Source organism: Anoplolepis gracilipes, chromosome 13, assembly GCF_047496725.1.
Source record: "Anoplolepis gracilipes chromosome 13, ASM4749672v1, whole genome shotgun sequence".
NCBI classification, from domain to species: domain Eukaryota; kingdom Metazoa; phylum Arthropoda; class Insecta; order Hymenoptera; family Formicidae; genus Anoplolepis; species Anoplolepis gracilipes.
This window is the reverse complement of record NC_132982.1, coordinates 6,950,942-6,965,358: the sequence shown is the minus strand read 5'-3', so window position 1 is coordinate 6,965,358 and position 14,417 is coordinate 6,950,942. Positions and strand designations below refer to the sequence as shown.

Sequence of the window (14,417 nt, the reverse complement as noted above, 5' to 3'; positions counted from 1 at the left end):
CTAATTTTCATAATTTTAATTTTAACTGTTTAATTTTTTCTAAAAATAAATTTTATTTTACTTTTCTAAAATTTTAATTTTTGCAATTTTCCAAAGAATAAGTTTAAATTTTATATTTTATATTTTAATTTTATTTTTTTCTGGCTTTTTCAATATCCTTCTTTATAACTCCTTTTGCTTTATAATGTATAAAACAAGATGAAACGAAGACCATTCTATTCTGCTCTTGTCAGGTAATCGATCAAATCTTAACTGATTTAAATTGAATCCGTTTTTACAGTATTGTCAAGAATTGTTCAGGTATTGTACATAGGTACTTAACTTCGCTTTCAGAATGAACTTTTTATGTTACTAAGCTCTCTCACCAATGTCAAGGTGCAAGGACCAAACAAACATTGTTGGGAGGGTTTATTTATATAATATATTATTTGTGTGATTTATTTTATAATTGAGAGAGATATTTTGTCTTTATCGTATTTCAATATAAGTGATTAAATGAATAAATACAAGTTAAAATTAAAGATAAATATTTATAGATATTAATATTTGAAAATATAATTACATTTGCCAATTGTTTACATGATAAATTTCGATTGAATAATTCTCGGATAAACAATAGTATTTTATTTACCGTTAAGAAAATGAGCGCTAAATATTGCATAATGTATATTAATTCATTGCTGGGATATATTTAACAAAATATAAAATAAATTCATGTAAAATTTTTGTTTTTTTTTATTTTAAATTAAATTTTAATATAACTATTGATATATTATTGCTTTTTATTACTTTCATCCGTTTACTTTAATTGATCTTTGATTAATATTTTACATCTTTTTATGCTATCTTAATTGAATGATAAATTATATTTAAATCAACGAAAAATTTAATACATCGGATTAAATATATTTGACTCTAGTAAAGTTAGAGAAATAATTATTGTTTGTAATTATATTTTGATTACATTTCGACATTGTAACAAGAAGTTTATTATTTTATTATTTATTTATTAAACTTTGTGTATTTTAGTATCTATAAAAAATTTTATTTTTTCATTCGACAAAACATTTAATTTATCTTTATTATTTGCACACAATCAATATCGAGAATCTAATATGTACCTATGAACTATTGGATTAATCAGTGCAATTGATTGAGATTATGTACACAGACAAGGATCGCCTTTGATATCTCAGTTTGCAGCGTAAATAAATACATTTATTGACCACTCTACTTTCTACAGTTTGTGCAGTATTGTGTGTTTATTCGTATAAATAAACAATTCATTCTGTTCCTTATAATTACTGAAAAATAATGAACAAATAATAGAGACATTAATTATAAACTCTCTAAACTGAATTCGAAATCTCGTTATTTTTAATCTAATTTCTATCTATCTAATAGAAAAAAAATCTCCTTTAATTTATTTAATTTTTTAAAATAATGATAAGCTATGAGTACATTAAAAATTTTGAATTCAACTTTTATTTTTATAAAACTATAAACTTTTTTTTAAGACATACAATGTTTTAGTATTTTAATGTTACATTTATAATAACTTACAACTTATGTAAAATATAAGGAAAAAATTGCCATGTTTTTAATTAAAAAATTAAAAAACAACATTTAAAAAATCAAAATGACATCTAAAATCTACATATTGCTAGATAAAAAAATAAAGATATTAGAAATTCATTTAATATTGAAAATTATTTACATATGTATTATATAAATATTATAATATATATATTATATTTATTTTAGAGAATTTATATTACACTATTTTTAATTCACTAGCATTCAATGTATACATCAATCAACTCACAACATTAAAAAAGCAGATACTACAATAATTTTGTAAGTAAATTGGCAACATAAATATCTGCATTTAAAAAATGACTACTAAGTACTCAAATTAACTCATTTTTACATATTATTGTCTATATGAATGTAGTAACCAGATGTCCTCTTTTCTAAAATATCTTCGCGTCGTTGCAAATTTTAAAAAATTTACGCCAGTTTATTCTAGTTTTGCAATGCATATACGACTAAAAAACGTCTATAAATTTTTTCTTTATCATCCCTCGTTTTATTTATTAAAACTTCCAAAATTGAGCGGATACCGCATGTTATCAATAAACGATTTAAAAATTGATTCACAAAGTGGCTCGTGACGAGTGACAAAATAATTCAACGACGAAAAATGCAAGAACCAAACATAATCATTTTTTAATCTAATGTATCACAAAATTGCGTGTCCTGATTTCTTTTTCATCTATATTCGCGCGCACAAAGAGATGTGCAACGAGATCATCACCCTATTTGCGGGAGATGCAGCCTCGCGCTGATCACATCATTGTTCGTCTCATCTCCCTTCCCTTTCATCAAGCAGATACATTGTTGGAGTGAGGTAACGAAAGCAGTCACGGCGCGGCGGTTAGCCAGCGTGTCATTAATTATCCCGATAGCTTCTGCGTTGCCCGCGCGTTATTATCAATTAAGGTAGCCCTCGGACGCGGCAATTTCCTTCGCGGCGCCGCTTGTTACAGCGGCGATCGCGATACCAAGCCATGGGCTATTTTGTTCGCCACGCTTGGCCGTTTGCGAAAAGGAATTGAACAGGACGAAGGGCGATCGCCCGATAATAGCACCGACCGCACGCGAACGGATTAAGCTCATAGAAACATTATCGAGAATGTATCGATCTTAGTATTGTTTCCGAGTACTTTTAGACACTCATTGCATACTTCCATTTATTCTCAGAAGATCTCGATTATCGCTTTAGATGAAAACGAGATTTATAAATTAATATAACATAAATGTTAGATTATTAATTTTTGTTGTATTATTAGTTTAAATCTCTTTTTCATTGATAATTTTATATTATTAATTTTGGATTATTAATGAGGTAAAATTTTGTCTTTTATCAGCTACCATTTTATCTATTATTAAATTAATATAGTAACGGGAGAATATTATGCCGTTGTGTCGCGTGCGGTTCGTTTACTTCTAACGAACTATATTTTTATAAATATGAAAAAAAAACGTGTGTATGTGTGTTGATTATACAAGTCGATTAGGCATCATTCATCGAAGACATTCAGTACATGTGTATAATTGCGAGCGGGCAATATAATTTTCTCTAAAGGAAATTTGCATCCTAGACTGCACAATTGCACACGAGCGCGTGTAAAATTATAAAGGAAGGCGGATCGTAAGCATTGTGCAATAATGACGCATAGTAAACGAGCGTAAGAAAAATACAGTATAGTATGCTAATTACTTATCAATTTAGATTGTGCTCGTGCTTCGCGGGAGAGAGAATCTCGCTCGTTTTTTCCTTTTTTTTCTTTCTTTTTGCGCACTAATAATTTTCATCATCGGCATCGTCGTTAATTGAGATAACGTGATTGTATATAGACACTTCGCGTTAATAATTTGTTCTTTTGCGTAACACGTGTTAATTGCAGGTTTTCGCTAATTCGTGGTATTGCCGTCAAATCCTCGTGCGTTCAATTATCAATGCGTTAATTCCGAAATCCTGCAATTAATATATTAACGTTCATGTCGATAATCGCTTCGACCGCGGCAATGGCGAAATTACGCGATCGTAATACAAAATTAATTGCACGAAATTCACATCCGTTTTACTATGAGCACTGACTTTGTTCATCGGAAAAGTGTCATTTATTTTCATTTAATATGCCAATTAATGGAGAAGTTTTAAAGCCATAAGAGGCCGTTGTAAATAAATGATTGAGATTTTAATTTAATTTAACACATTAATTTAGTAAACCTGTTTTTAACTTTTTAGAGAGAAAATTTCTCATAGGGCTTAAATTAAAATTAACAAAAGAAGATACAAAAAAAAATTACATTCCATTATCTATTTTGTATAAGCTTCTTTCTAAAAGAAAGCTTTATACAAAAGAAGGAAATGTTTTGGATGTAAAAATGTTTAACGTATAAATAATGCTAACAAAAATAAAATTAATAGAAATGTATGTATATGCTTTATAAATATACAAAAAAATATTAAAAAGAGCAATGACTTTATTAGAGTTTGCGTGGACTAAATTCAATGTGTAATATATGATTTATGCGAAATTGCTATACATATATTGCTATAATATATAATAGGGGGTTCTCTTTGTGTAAATTCCATGTTCGAAACACTACACTTCATCCCCAGTTCCCGGAAATGGGTTTTAGCTGTCATTATTATGTTATTATTTTACATTGCAATGGATCCGTTCAATCATCGAGTTCGGTCATTGAAGGGTGCTGTTAAAAGTCGGCATTTCATTCGCTTCGTCAGGTTTGCTATCGATTTCTGATGGATGCGACAGAGAAGAAAATTTCCATCAAAGGGATGATACGTTCTGGGAATAGGATTAAAACAATCATGAAAATCATATTTCAGATCTTGCTTTTCTCGCGAAAAAAATAATATATCGTAAAAGAAAAACAATTACAATTGCAAAATTATTTTTTTTTATTATGTGTCTAATTATTGATCTTCTGTTTGTGACAGTGCCTTTATTGTTATTGTTGAATACTAGCGACAACATTAATTTTTCAATAGAGATCCATTTGCATAATATGAAACATGTAAGTATTTTTCTTCTTTTTTTACTCTTTATCCAGGTGACCTATTTTCTCTCCAAGCGGAGAAACATATATATTATTTCTTTCTAGAAAACTCATGTTTAAAAATATTATACACACCTATGAATATATATTTTTTTATGAATGGTAAATTTAATTTAAAATTTAAGTGTATGATATATATAGACTATAAACACAGTAAATTTTTTCATATTGGATAAGAGTTGAGATTTCTTATTCTTTGAATTAATTTTCACAGTTATGTAATATAATCTCTATAAGAAGTTTCATAACAATTGACTACATAAATACTTATTCTATCTTTTTATTATTAATAGAACCTTCTTGAAGAAAATCTCAAAAATACCGCTATATGCTTTCGATTGATATTACAGGATAGTGAAATTAAATTCTGGTTTCCGAAACAGCTCATGCATAAAACATGTGCACTACTAAACGCACAGTTATATTTTACGGGATCAGAAAAAAAAGAGGCGTGTACGCGAAGCAACATGACGGTACCTTCATCTAACCGTTGCGTGTGGAAAAACTCAATTTTCTAGTCGAGTGCGTCGCGTTCGCGCGGATCAATCCAGCGATCTTGCTTACGCGATCGCACCTGTCCGAAAAAGGATTCGCGGAAGAATCGCGCACATGTTTCGGGAGAAAGAGCATTTCTTTAATTTCGAATAAACTTATCATTTCTCGCAGCGTTCACGCCTCGGGGGGTTTTGGCACATGGCATGAAAATCCGTCGCGGCAGATGTGTTGAACAACGGTTCACTCGCGTATTTAATTCGTTTCCGTTTTTTTCTCAGGGATCGAGGAAAGAGGCAGTATCCGCCGCGAGAAGTAAAAGCGGAAAATTCTGCCTTTCCCCTCGCGGCTAAGTTCCGTTTTAACCGGTGTGATTTTTTTGCTTATTAAAAACATTACCGAACCTCGCGCGTTTATATAAGATCGAGATTGCCTCAATTCACGCATCACGGCGCGCGCTTGTCGCAATTAATAAACGCCGTATATATCCCGCGCGGAAATAAATCACCTCCGATATTACGCAGGTAGCGCCGAGTGCTATTACGTATAATCTTTCGCCAAGTAAATCCTTCGATAAACTTGAAATCTAGTTTTGATTAACAAAGATTAATCGCATGCTGCATCCTATTCATATTTTTTAAATGTTAATTATCTATCATTAATCTATTTTAAAATGTATTTTTATAATCTAACTTGGAAAGAAATTGAAAATAACGCTTTCTTTATATCGCATACGTATATCCTGTATTTAACGTGATTATTTTTGTATGAAACAAAGTCGGATACGTCCAGTGCTACAACATAAAATCAGAGATTTAATTAATTATAAGTATTATATTCATATCGTATTATTTAAAGATATGAACAAGAAATGTTTATGAAATTATAAAATTAAGGGTTGTAACTAAACTCGAATCTTTATTATCCAAAGCTGATACAATGAGCTCTCGCAGCAGAAATGAAATGGCGTATTATATAATTGTGCGACGATACAAAAATATATATCTCTCTCTAATACTACCACATGCGCCTTGCGCGCGGCTTAAACGGTAAAAAGTAGAAAATATCGTGCACACTATCGTACACGTCGTGAACTATGTGGTAACAAAGCCCGCGATATTTTCTATGCTTTTCACGCGGAGCAGTCTATAAATGGACGCTCTCGCCATGTAGCGAGCGTACAAATTCTGTAGGATAAATAAAAGAAGAGAAAGAAATAAGAGAAAACAAACGAGTATAAAATTACGAAATCTAAACGATATTAAATATATCTTTGCACATAAGTAAACTAAATCATCGTTCAACGTGTGTTATTTGTACATTTGAGTTAAATCTGACGGCGTGCGTCGTAGGAAACCTGTCCTCTTTTTAATCTATAACGCCGATCGAAAAATAACTGAAGAAAAAAGTAAAAAAAAAAGGAAGAAAACAAAAATTGAAATAATACAACAAATAACACTTTGTCTTTGATCACGCACAACATCACCCGATGGGGCGATCGTAATCTTATCTTAACGCATTTATCTCAAAATTACCGCAAAAAGAAAGGGATCTTTTCGCGACTATTTTCAACGTTAAATGAATATAAATTTAGCGATTGTTCCAGAAATTACAACGCGCTTTTAATGCAGTAAGTCCGATTAAACGTGAGTTGCAATTTATCTCTGCACGCTAAATCTACGTTCGTCATTCGCGTTAATTATCGATTTTTTCTTCGTCATCAATAGTTATGGCAACAAAAAAGAATCCACGTTTGCTCGTTTGTCCACAAAAACAATCTACAACGAGCAATAAAGACATAATGACCGCGATGTTTTGCTTTTGCTTTGTGGCGCGTAAAAGAAGTCAAACATTAAACGTCATCGGTACACTCCTCCTGCGTTAAAACGCACTCCTGTGCTTTAATCTCAATGCCATCGCCGTTCATTTTGACGGGAGAACCGGATGTGGTGGTGTCGGGGGTATCGGGGGTATCGGGGGTATCGGGGGTATCGGGGGTGTCGGGGCTGTCGTGGCCTGAATCGCTCTTGTTGTTATTCTCCTTGTCGTCGCTTATCTTCTTCTCGTTCCTCAATTTGATACCCTTCTTCTCCGATACTTTGCTCTTCGGTTTTTTTTCCGGATCGAAGTGACGCTCGAGAATAATCATTAGATCTTCCATTTTTTTCTCGTCGACCTTCGGCAGCTTCTCCTTCATCAAATGCTCCAATCCATCCTTCTTCGCGTTGGTCCAGGCATCCTGAAACATGCATTCCCACATGTTCGATTACAACTATCGGCGATCGAAGACACCGTTTATTTTATAAATCAAATCTTTTATGAGGATAGAGCGTCGTATAATCTTTTTACAGATTTTTAAATAATAACTCGATAATATTTAATTAAATATTTGACAAGAGAATCAAGAGAAACCAAGAAGAATCGGTTTGCATTTCTGTTTGATGTTGCTTAGCGTAAACGAACCCTGATTGTTAGCATGCAATTAATCATGCAGACACACTCACCTGTAGCTCTGAGTACACGATCCCGGCTTCGGCAAGCAATCGCCGGAGGGGACTAGCGTGTTGACGTTCGCGGCGGTTCATGCGGAACAAGGCGCTGAATATCGGTCGTAAGTTATTCTGTCGCTCAAATACCATCTTTAGCTCTACAACAAAAGCATTATGCATTGCGTTGATTTCTCATCTCGAACACTTGTCAACTTCATTTTCCTTAAGTTACAAATTTAATGAAATTTAGAGAATTTATAATGTAATGCTTTGCAAAAATTTAGAATAAAATTATGCCGTTTTGTATCTAAATATACGAATATTTTTGTATCAAAATTAAAATTTTTTTTAAGAAAATGTGAAAGTAATTTATCAAAATAACTATACATTGTATTATTATTACATTATACTTTTACTGTTAATAACAACACATATATATTAAATATATTATTTCAAAATGAAAAGTAAGAAAACCAGATTTTTGTTAAAAATAAAAGTCTACTTAAACATTCAATAATACGTACCGTTGTGTTCTTGCTCCTCAATATCAATAGGTTGCGCGAATTCTCGAATCATCTCGCTCGTTTTTTTCGTAACTGCATCATTGTCCACGTTACTATCTTCGACCTTAACGTTATCAATCGTGCATAAGTATTGCGCTATTTGCAACGCCAACGATGCTCTATCTTGCGCATTTCCCAGATTCATTTCCTTTGGATAAATATGACAATTATCATAATAAAAATTATATATCATTATAACATTTTTTCAAAACAGTTTCATAAAATACAATATATCAGCTGTTAATTCACTATTACAGATTCAAATTTTATCAGTGAAAATGTAGTTTATTTAATCAGAAAAATACTGATTTCAAAAAAAAGATTTTTCAATCATTTTCGATAATAAATATTACTTTGTTCATCGAAAATTAATCAAAAATTTTGTTATATCTGTCACGAATTCTGATGTTTATATGATATGTATATATTTTATATAATATGTATAATCATTTTAATTGAGATGTATCGGTTTTCTCACCTTTTTCAACAGTGTGCGTGACAGAGTTCGAAGGGAATAAATATGTGCCATGTTTGCGCATTTGTCCTCGGCGATGTTGAATCCATTCGCGAATCCCTTGACTGTCTGCTTGAACCGATCGAGAAGATCATACTTCTTTAACGACTCGAGTAACATTGCTGGAATGACCTTGCGTGGCTCGTGGTAAACCAAAATTACACCGTCCGCGTTTTCTTTCATTGTCTCCAGATAGCTCAAGAAATCTGTCAACGCGGACACTTCGCTCTTGGATTTGATTACCTATGTGAAAAAAAAAAATTTTATATCAAAGAGAATATATCGAAACGACATTTCAATTTTTCGACGCTTAATAAAATCAAAAATTTCTTTGATAGCAAGTATGATCTCGTAAAAGATTAAAAATATTTTTTGTCCTATTTGCTATTGATTATAAAATTATGCTTAATATCAATTAGAATTCAAAGAGAATTTGCTTTTATATTCTTCAATTTGTGAAATATCATTTCAAAAGATGTGTGCCTTCAAATGTAAATATAAACTCTCTTTTCCTTTCATGAAAGTATATTGACACATATTTATTGTTAGTATCGCGACCTTGGTCCATACCTCGTTGGTCTTGCTGTTCCTGAGCACGCGGAATTTGCCGTTGGTCACGACCTTCATACTGTGTCGCTTTATGGCGGTCGGATTGAGATCCTTATATGGCATTACATACTGAGAGTAAGTGGAGTTGGGGGTGTACGCAGCTATTTGACAGATTTCGTCGATGACCTTTTTACCGGTAGTGTCCATGTCCCAGCCGACCAAACGATAATCGCCCGGTGCGATGCCCATCGCACCATATAATTTTTTCATCGGTTCCACTTCCGTCATCGTCGAGGATACCATCGTTCACGAAGTCACTTCCCTGAAAAGCGCAAACGTTTGCGTATTCTTATCTCGCCCTGATTGCCTCTTTTCTCAGCGTCGTCTTTATGTCTCCAGAGAGCCCCGAAGAGCAAAAAGATATATACAAGTCTTTCACTTCTCTCTCTTCACCTCGATTAATTTGATGAAATAGATAAATGTCGAAAAACAATGATAGTCTTCTATAAAGATATTTAGAAATATATAATATTTATATTTCAAATTATTAATATTTTTAAAACATAATAAAAGAGCATTTTGAGAAAAGATTCTAAGTTAGTCTTTATCGAAATAATTAATACAATTAATATTACATTATACCATAATATTTATTTTACTGTTTCTTAATTTTACTTTTTTATGATTAAGAATTATTGCAATAATCCGGTGACTCCTTAAATAAATTTCAAAAATCACGAATTACTTTCGAAATTTACATTTTCAAGGAAAGTTTCTTTTCTTTACAAAGTCACTTATTCTATTTGAACATATGATTGATAGATAACAGTTTTTATGTCATGACCGGCCTTGAGAGCTACAGCATGTTCCGCGGAAATGTAAACATCTTCTGATTGAAGAGGAACACATGGAAACATCATTTGAATCTCTCTGCCCTACTAAACACTTATAACGATACGAATATCTCGATTTAATTTGTCTTGGCATGTATCCACTAAAGTGTTACATCGCTTTGCAAGTTTACACAACATACTCCGTTAGAAAAACTTGAATCAGTCGATAAATCTCGAAATATAACTCGAAATCGTGGCAAAAAAAGTATTTAAAATATGTTGAAAATATTGGTATTTTAATAAATAAATTAAAATAAAACACAGTCATTTAAAGCAGCTTCTTCGAAAATTAGAAATTTACAATGTGAAAAAATAAATTCCTCTTTCGATTCCCTTTATTTTGCTTATTATTTGTATGACAGCTATGTATTTATAATTACATTTATATTATAATTATAATTTTTAAGATTCAACAAAATATATATCGCAGCGTATGCGTGTCCGCCAACGATCCTTTTTCTATTCTGGAATTTACATATAAAAATGATATCATTGCCAGTATATATCGGATTTTGCGGAAAATCTGTGAAAATTATTCGTTTCCTATTATATACAAAGATTATAAATGTGATTTCATGCGGCAATATGGTTGCGATATAACGAATATGCAAAGAGAAATGTCAAAACTATCGGCAGTGCTTTCATATCTACAATCTCTCCATTCGATCAATCTTTTTTCAATACAATTTAAAGTCGGTAGTTTATATATATCAGTTTATATATAAGCGGATTAAAGTAGATCGAAACATAACTGATAACAAAACCTTACTTTCCAAATAATTCTACATTGACTTTGAATCTATAATGAGACTTACACATCATCCGATATTACAAATTACAAAGCTGAAAAGAAGCTGATGACAGAATAATACTCTCGTCAATAAAACAATTATCTTATAATTGAACAAAAAATCCTCGATCCAAAGGACTCGATATATTTCTTGTACAAATACGCTTTTATGATTAAAGTAAAGATTCCAGATTACGAAACGGAGGAGAGGAAAGAAGATGCGTGTAGCTAACAAGAGTAGATCTAGTGGTGATAGTTCCGGGACATTCTGTACACACGATCGAGCACGTTCGCGATGCATTACGGAAGCGACGTAAACGAGAAGGAAAAAAATAGAAGAAGCGAGAGATGTTTTCCTACCCAGATTCTCGCGTAACGCTCTCCACTTCTGCTTCGCCGAAGCGATCACGGCACTGCGATACTGTCGGCACGCAAGAGTGTACGATTAAAAATTGTGACGCCGAGATTCTCGCGATATGTAGATACACGGCACAGAAGTTGCCCGACACGCGCGACAAGACACACAAATAGGAGACGGACGCGAGAAAGTCCGAAGAGACGACGCGACGTGTCGTCTTTTCACGTAAGCAAGACACGCGAATGACAATCGACGATCGTTCCGCGGCCACGTGGATGTCCTCTCGTTATGCCGACAAAAGACGAGATAGCACGCGCACTTGGAAGCGTAAAAGAAACCTGATCTGCAACGAACTGATAACGAGATGCGATAAGAATGTGTCACGTCCTAAATGTTTTATCGAGACTCCAGCTAAACTCTCAAAATTGTTTAATTATGTAAAATTAATTAATAATGAATGCAAAATGAGTTATCTTTCGAAATTCGCACTACTCGACTTTGAATTTCAAAGTTAACAAGCTTCGAATCGCTTTTATTTTCAAGAAAATACGAGTAAAAATGTCAATAATGTTGAATTATGAATTATGTTTCAGAAGCGAATATAAATTGTGGACTCGTATTCATTATTAAAGTTGAGATGCACAGATTTTGCTTAACTAGCATGTTAATTAATTATTTATTTGTTAAAATATTTAATGATGAAACATATGTAGAGAGAAAAATAAATAATATTTCACATTTCCTTTAAAGAATATTCTAAAAACGTCTATTTAACATCAGTATACAAAGTCACCGATCGAACGCAGAAGGTTAAAGAAACATACAGAACAAAACCAGGTGTTATGTTTAGTGTTTACTAGAAAGATATAAAATTCCGATATGTAATTCTATTACTGTTGATCCACGACAAACACCTGAAGGTTAAATTAAATCAAAAATATCAAACCAAGTATTTCTATATTCTATTCATAAGTGGATCATTAAATTATAATTAAAATCGTATATATAAATCAATTAAAAATTCGTTAGGACATATATCACGACAACGACGCGTGTAAGCATTTTTTGTAATTGGACAAGGTCTATGATCTAGCCGTAGGATATCTAATCAGTCGAGAAATGCATTTTACGCGGATGATAAAATATATTGCTGCATAATTGTTTACTTGGATAGCACAAAAAATGACTATTTAAATATTATAGATCATATATATATATATTGCTAATCAACGGTTGGAAATTTGTCTCTACTAATATGACATTGTAAGTTGTACGTAATAAGAATCTCTTTCTCTCTTATATATATGTGAGTTTTTCTTCTAAATAAAAATTAGATTACAAGTATTTATTTCTTCGTGTATTTGAGGGTTAACGATATATTCAATATAATATATTCAAATCTTATGAGATTATTTCAACGTGATTAGAGGGCAACACGATTTATAATGATTGTACTTACTTTTAATGTTCAAAACTAGTAAGAGATAAAAGAATCGGCTCTGAAATTCGATATATCTCCGACCGTTGTTTGTGCCATTTTTTTATGGAAAACGAGAAAAGAGAATTCTTATCGGTTATTTATACGTATTTAAGCCGTTCTTCGCGAACTGTGTTTCTCGCATCGTTTCGCGAAATACCGTTAGCCATACGTAGAGCGCGACATGCATTCCAAGCGCACGTGGTCATCGCGCGAGCGAAGATATTATTACATATCGGTTTCGTATACGTAACGGCGAAATTTAACGCGCCCACGCTCTCGAATCATCGAACCGTGTGCATTTGCAGAGTACTTACCTTGAGGTTGTCTCTTCTCGTCTTCTCCTTCCTTTTCCGACTTCCTTCCTTCTTCTCTGCGGTCTACGCACGTGAGCGAATAACAAGTCACTTATCGGTCGCGCGAGCGATACTGAGCACCGAGGGAGAGGCGCACGTGCCGAAGCGGCTCGCGCTCACGTGCGTCTTGCGCAGTGCGCGTGCCCGTGCTAGTCACATGGCCCGCGGGTCACATGGCCCGACCACGATTCGCAGTTAATTGTCCGATCCGTGCGACGCAATCCGTGTGGACGTTGGCTCAAGTTGTCGTCTCTTGAATGGAAATTTCTTTTTTTAACGGTCGCTAATTATTAGCGGTAATTATTATCGGCGAGCGATGCTCGGCTAGATTTCTCGAAGTGCGGAAACGCAAACGAGAGCGGAAATGAATAAAGTATAATATAGTAGTAGCAACAAAAAAAATTATATTGCTCAGAGAGATATTACATTTTTAAGATTAAACAGATTTTGTGAAATAGAATTTCGGAGATAATATGGAAGTCGAGAAATATGGAAAATGCGAGTTAAAGTTCGTGAAAAAAACTCGTTAGAGAGAATAAATAGGAGAAAAAAACAATATAAATATAAGCAGTTTTATGTATCTAAATATTCTTTTTTTTATATAAGATAAAAGAATGGATATTTCAAAGATATAAAATTTTATTGAAAATAGTAGTGAAAATAGTAGTGAAAATAAATGTATACATGATAAAAATACAACGATAGAAAAAGTAACATAATATACTTGTCTTTGAATTGAGTTAGCTTTTTGAAAGAAAATTTGTTGAGACAAGTATAATTTATCTAAAATGCAAGAAGCGCCTTAAATATGACTTGAATTTCAAACTAAAGTTTATTTAAATTTCAAGCTATTTCATCTAAATTACAGAGAGGAAATGTTTTATAACACATTTTCTCTGTTTTTAAATTTAAATAGAATTTTAATTTTAGGACCAGTTATATATATGTACATATACACATAAATGGCATAATGTGAAATTAATGCGTTAAGATAATACACGAAATACAATAATTGAATTAATCATATATTAACACTAAATGTAGTAATATATTGTAATTAAATCACACATACACACACACACACACATACACACACACATGACTAATTTTAATTAATGTGTAATATCATTAATATATTTACTCTTAAAATAATGCACATGATGCGTTACTATTAGTAAATATGTATGCACATGGCATTAGCACTGCGTTAATTCATTTATTAATTAAGTTTATTTGCGGATATAAGATTATTACTATCAGATTTTTTGATGCACTGACTTCTT

The 14,417-nt window shown here is 32.3% G+C and overlaps 2 protein-coding genes across 4 annotated transcripts in view; one reads left to right on the top strand and one right to left on the bottom strand.

Annotated features, from left to right (window-relative positions):
• Nucleotides 1-14,417, top strand: part of Pect (phosphoethanolamine cytidylyltransferase) — a 42,804-nt gene that overhangs the window by 25,292 nt on the left and 3,095 nt on the right. The window lies entirely within an intron of this gene.
• On the bottom strand, nt 6,044-13,249 carry Exu (maternal protein exuperantia). 3 transcript variants are annotated; one of them, XM_072904890.1, is made up of 6 exons: nt 13,096-13,249; nt 9,282-9,582; nt 8,676-8,954; nt 8,159-8,345; nt 7,650-7,792; nt 6,044-7,384 (listed from the first exon to the last, which is right to left on the bottom strand). In XM_072904890.1, the coding sequence occupies exons 2-6, from the start codon at nt 9,561-9,563 to the stop codon at nt 6,998-7,000; spliced, it is 1,278 nt and encodes a 425-aa protein (XP_072760991.1). In that variant the 5' UTR covers nt 9,564-9,582; nt 13,096-13,249; the 3' UTR covers nt 6,044-6,997. The 3 variants fall into 3 exon arrangements, with proteins under 3 accessions (XP_072760991.1, XP_072760993.1, XP_072760992.1); XM_072904892.1 differs by lacking the exon at nt 13,096-13,249 and adding an exon at nt 12,761-12,783; XM_072904891.1 differs by lacking the exon at nt 13,096-13,249 and adding an exon at nt 11,304-11,464.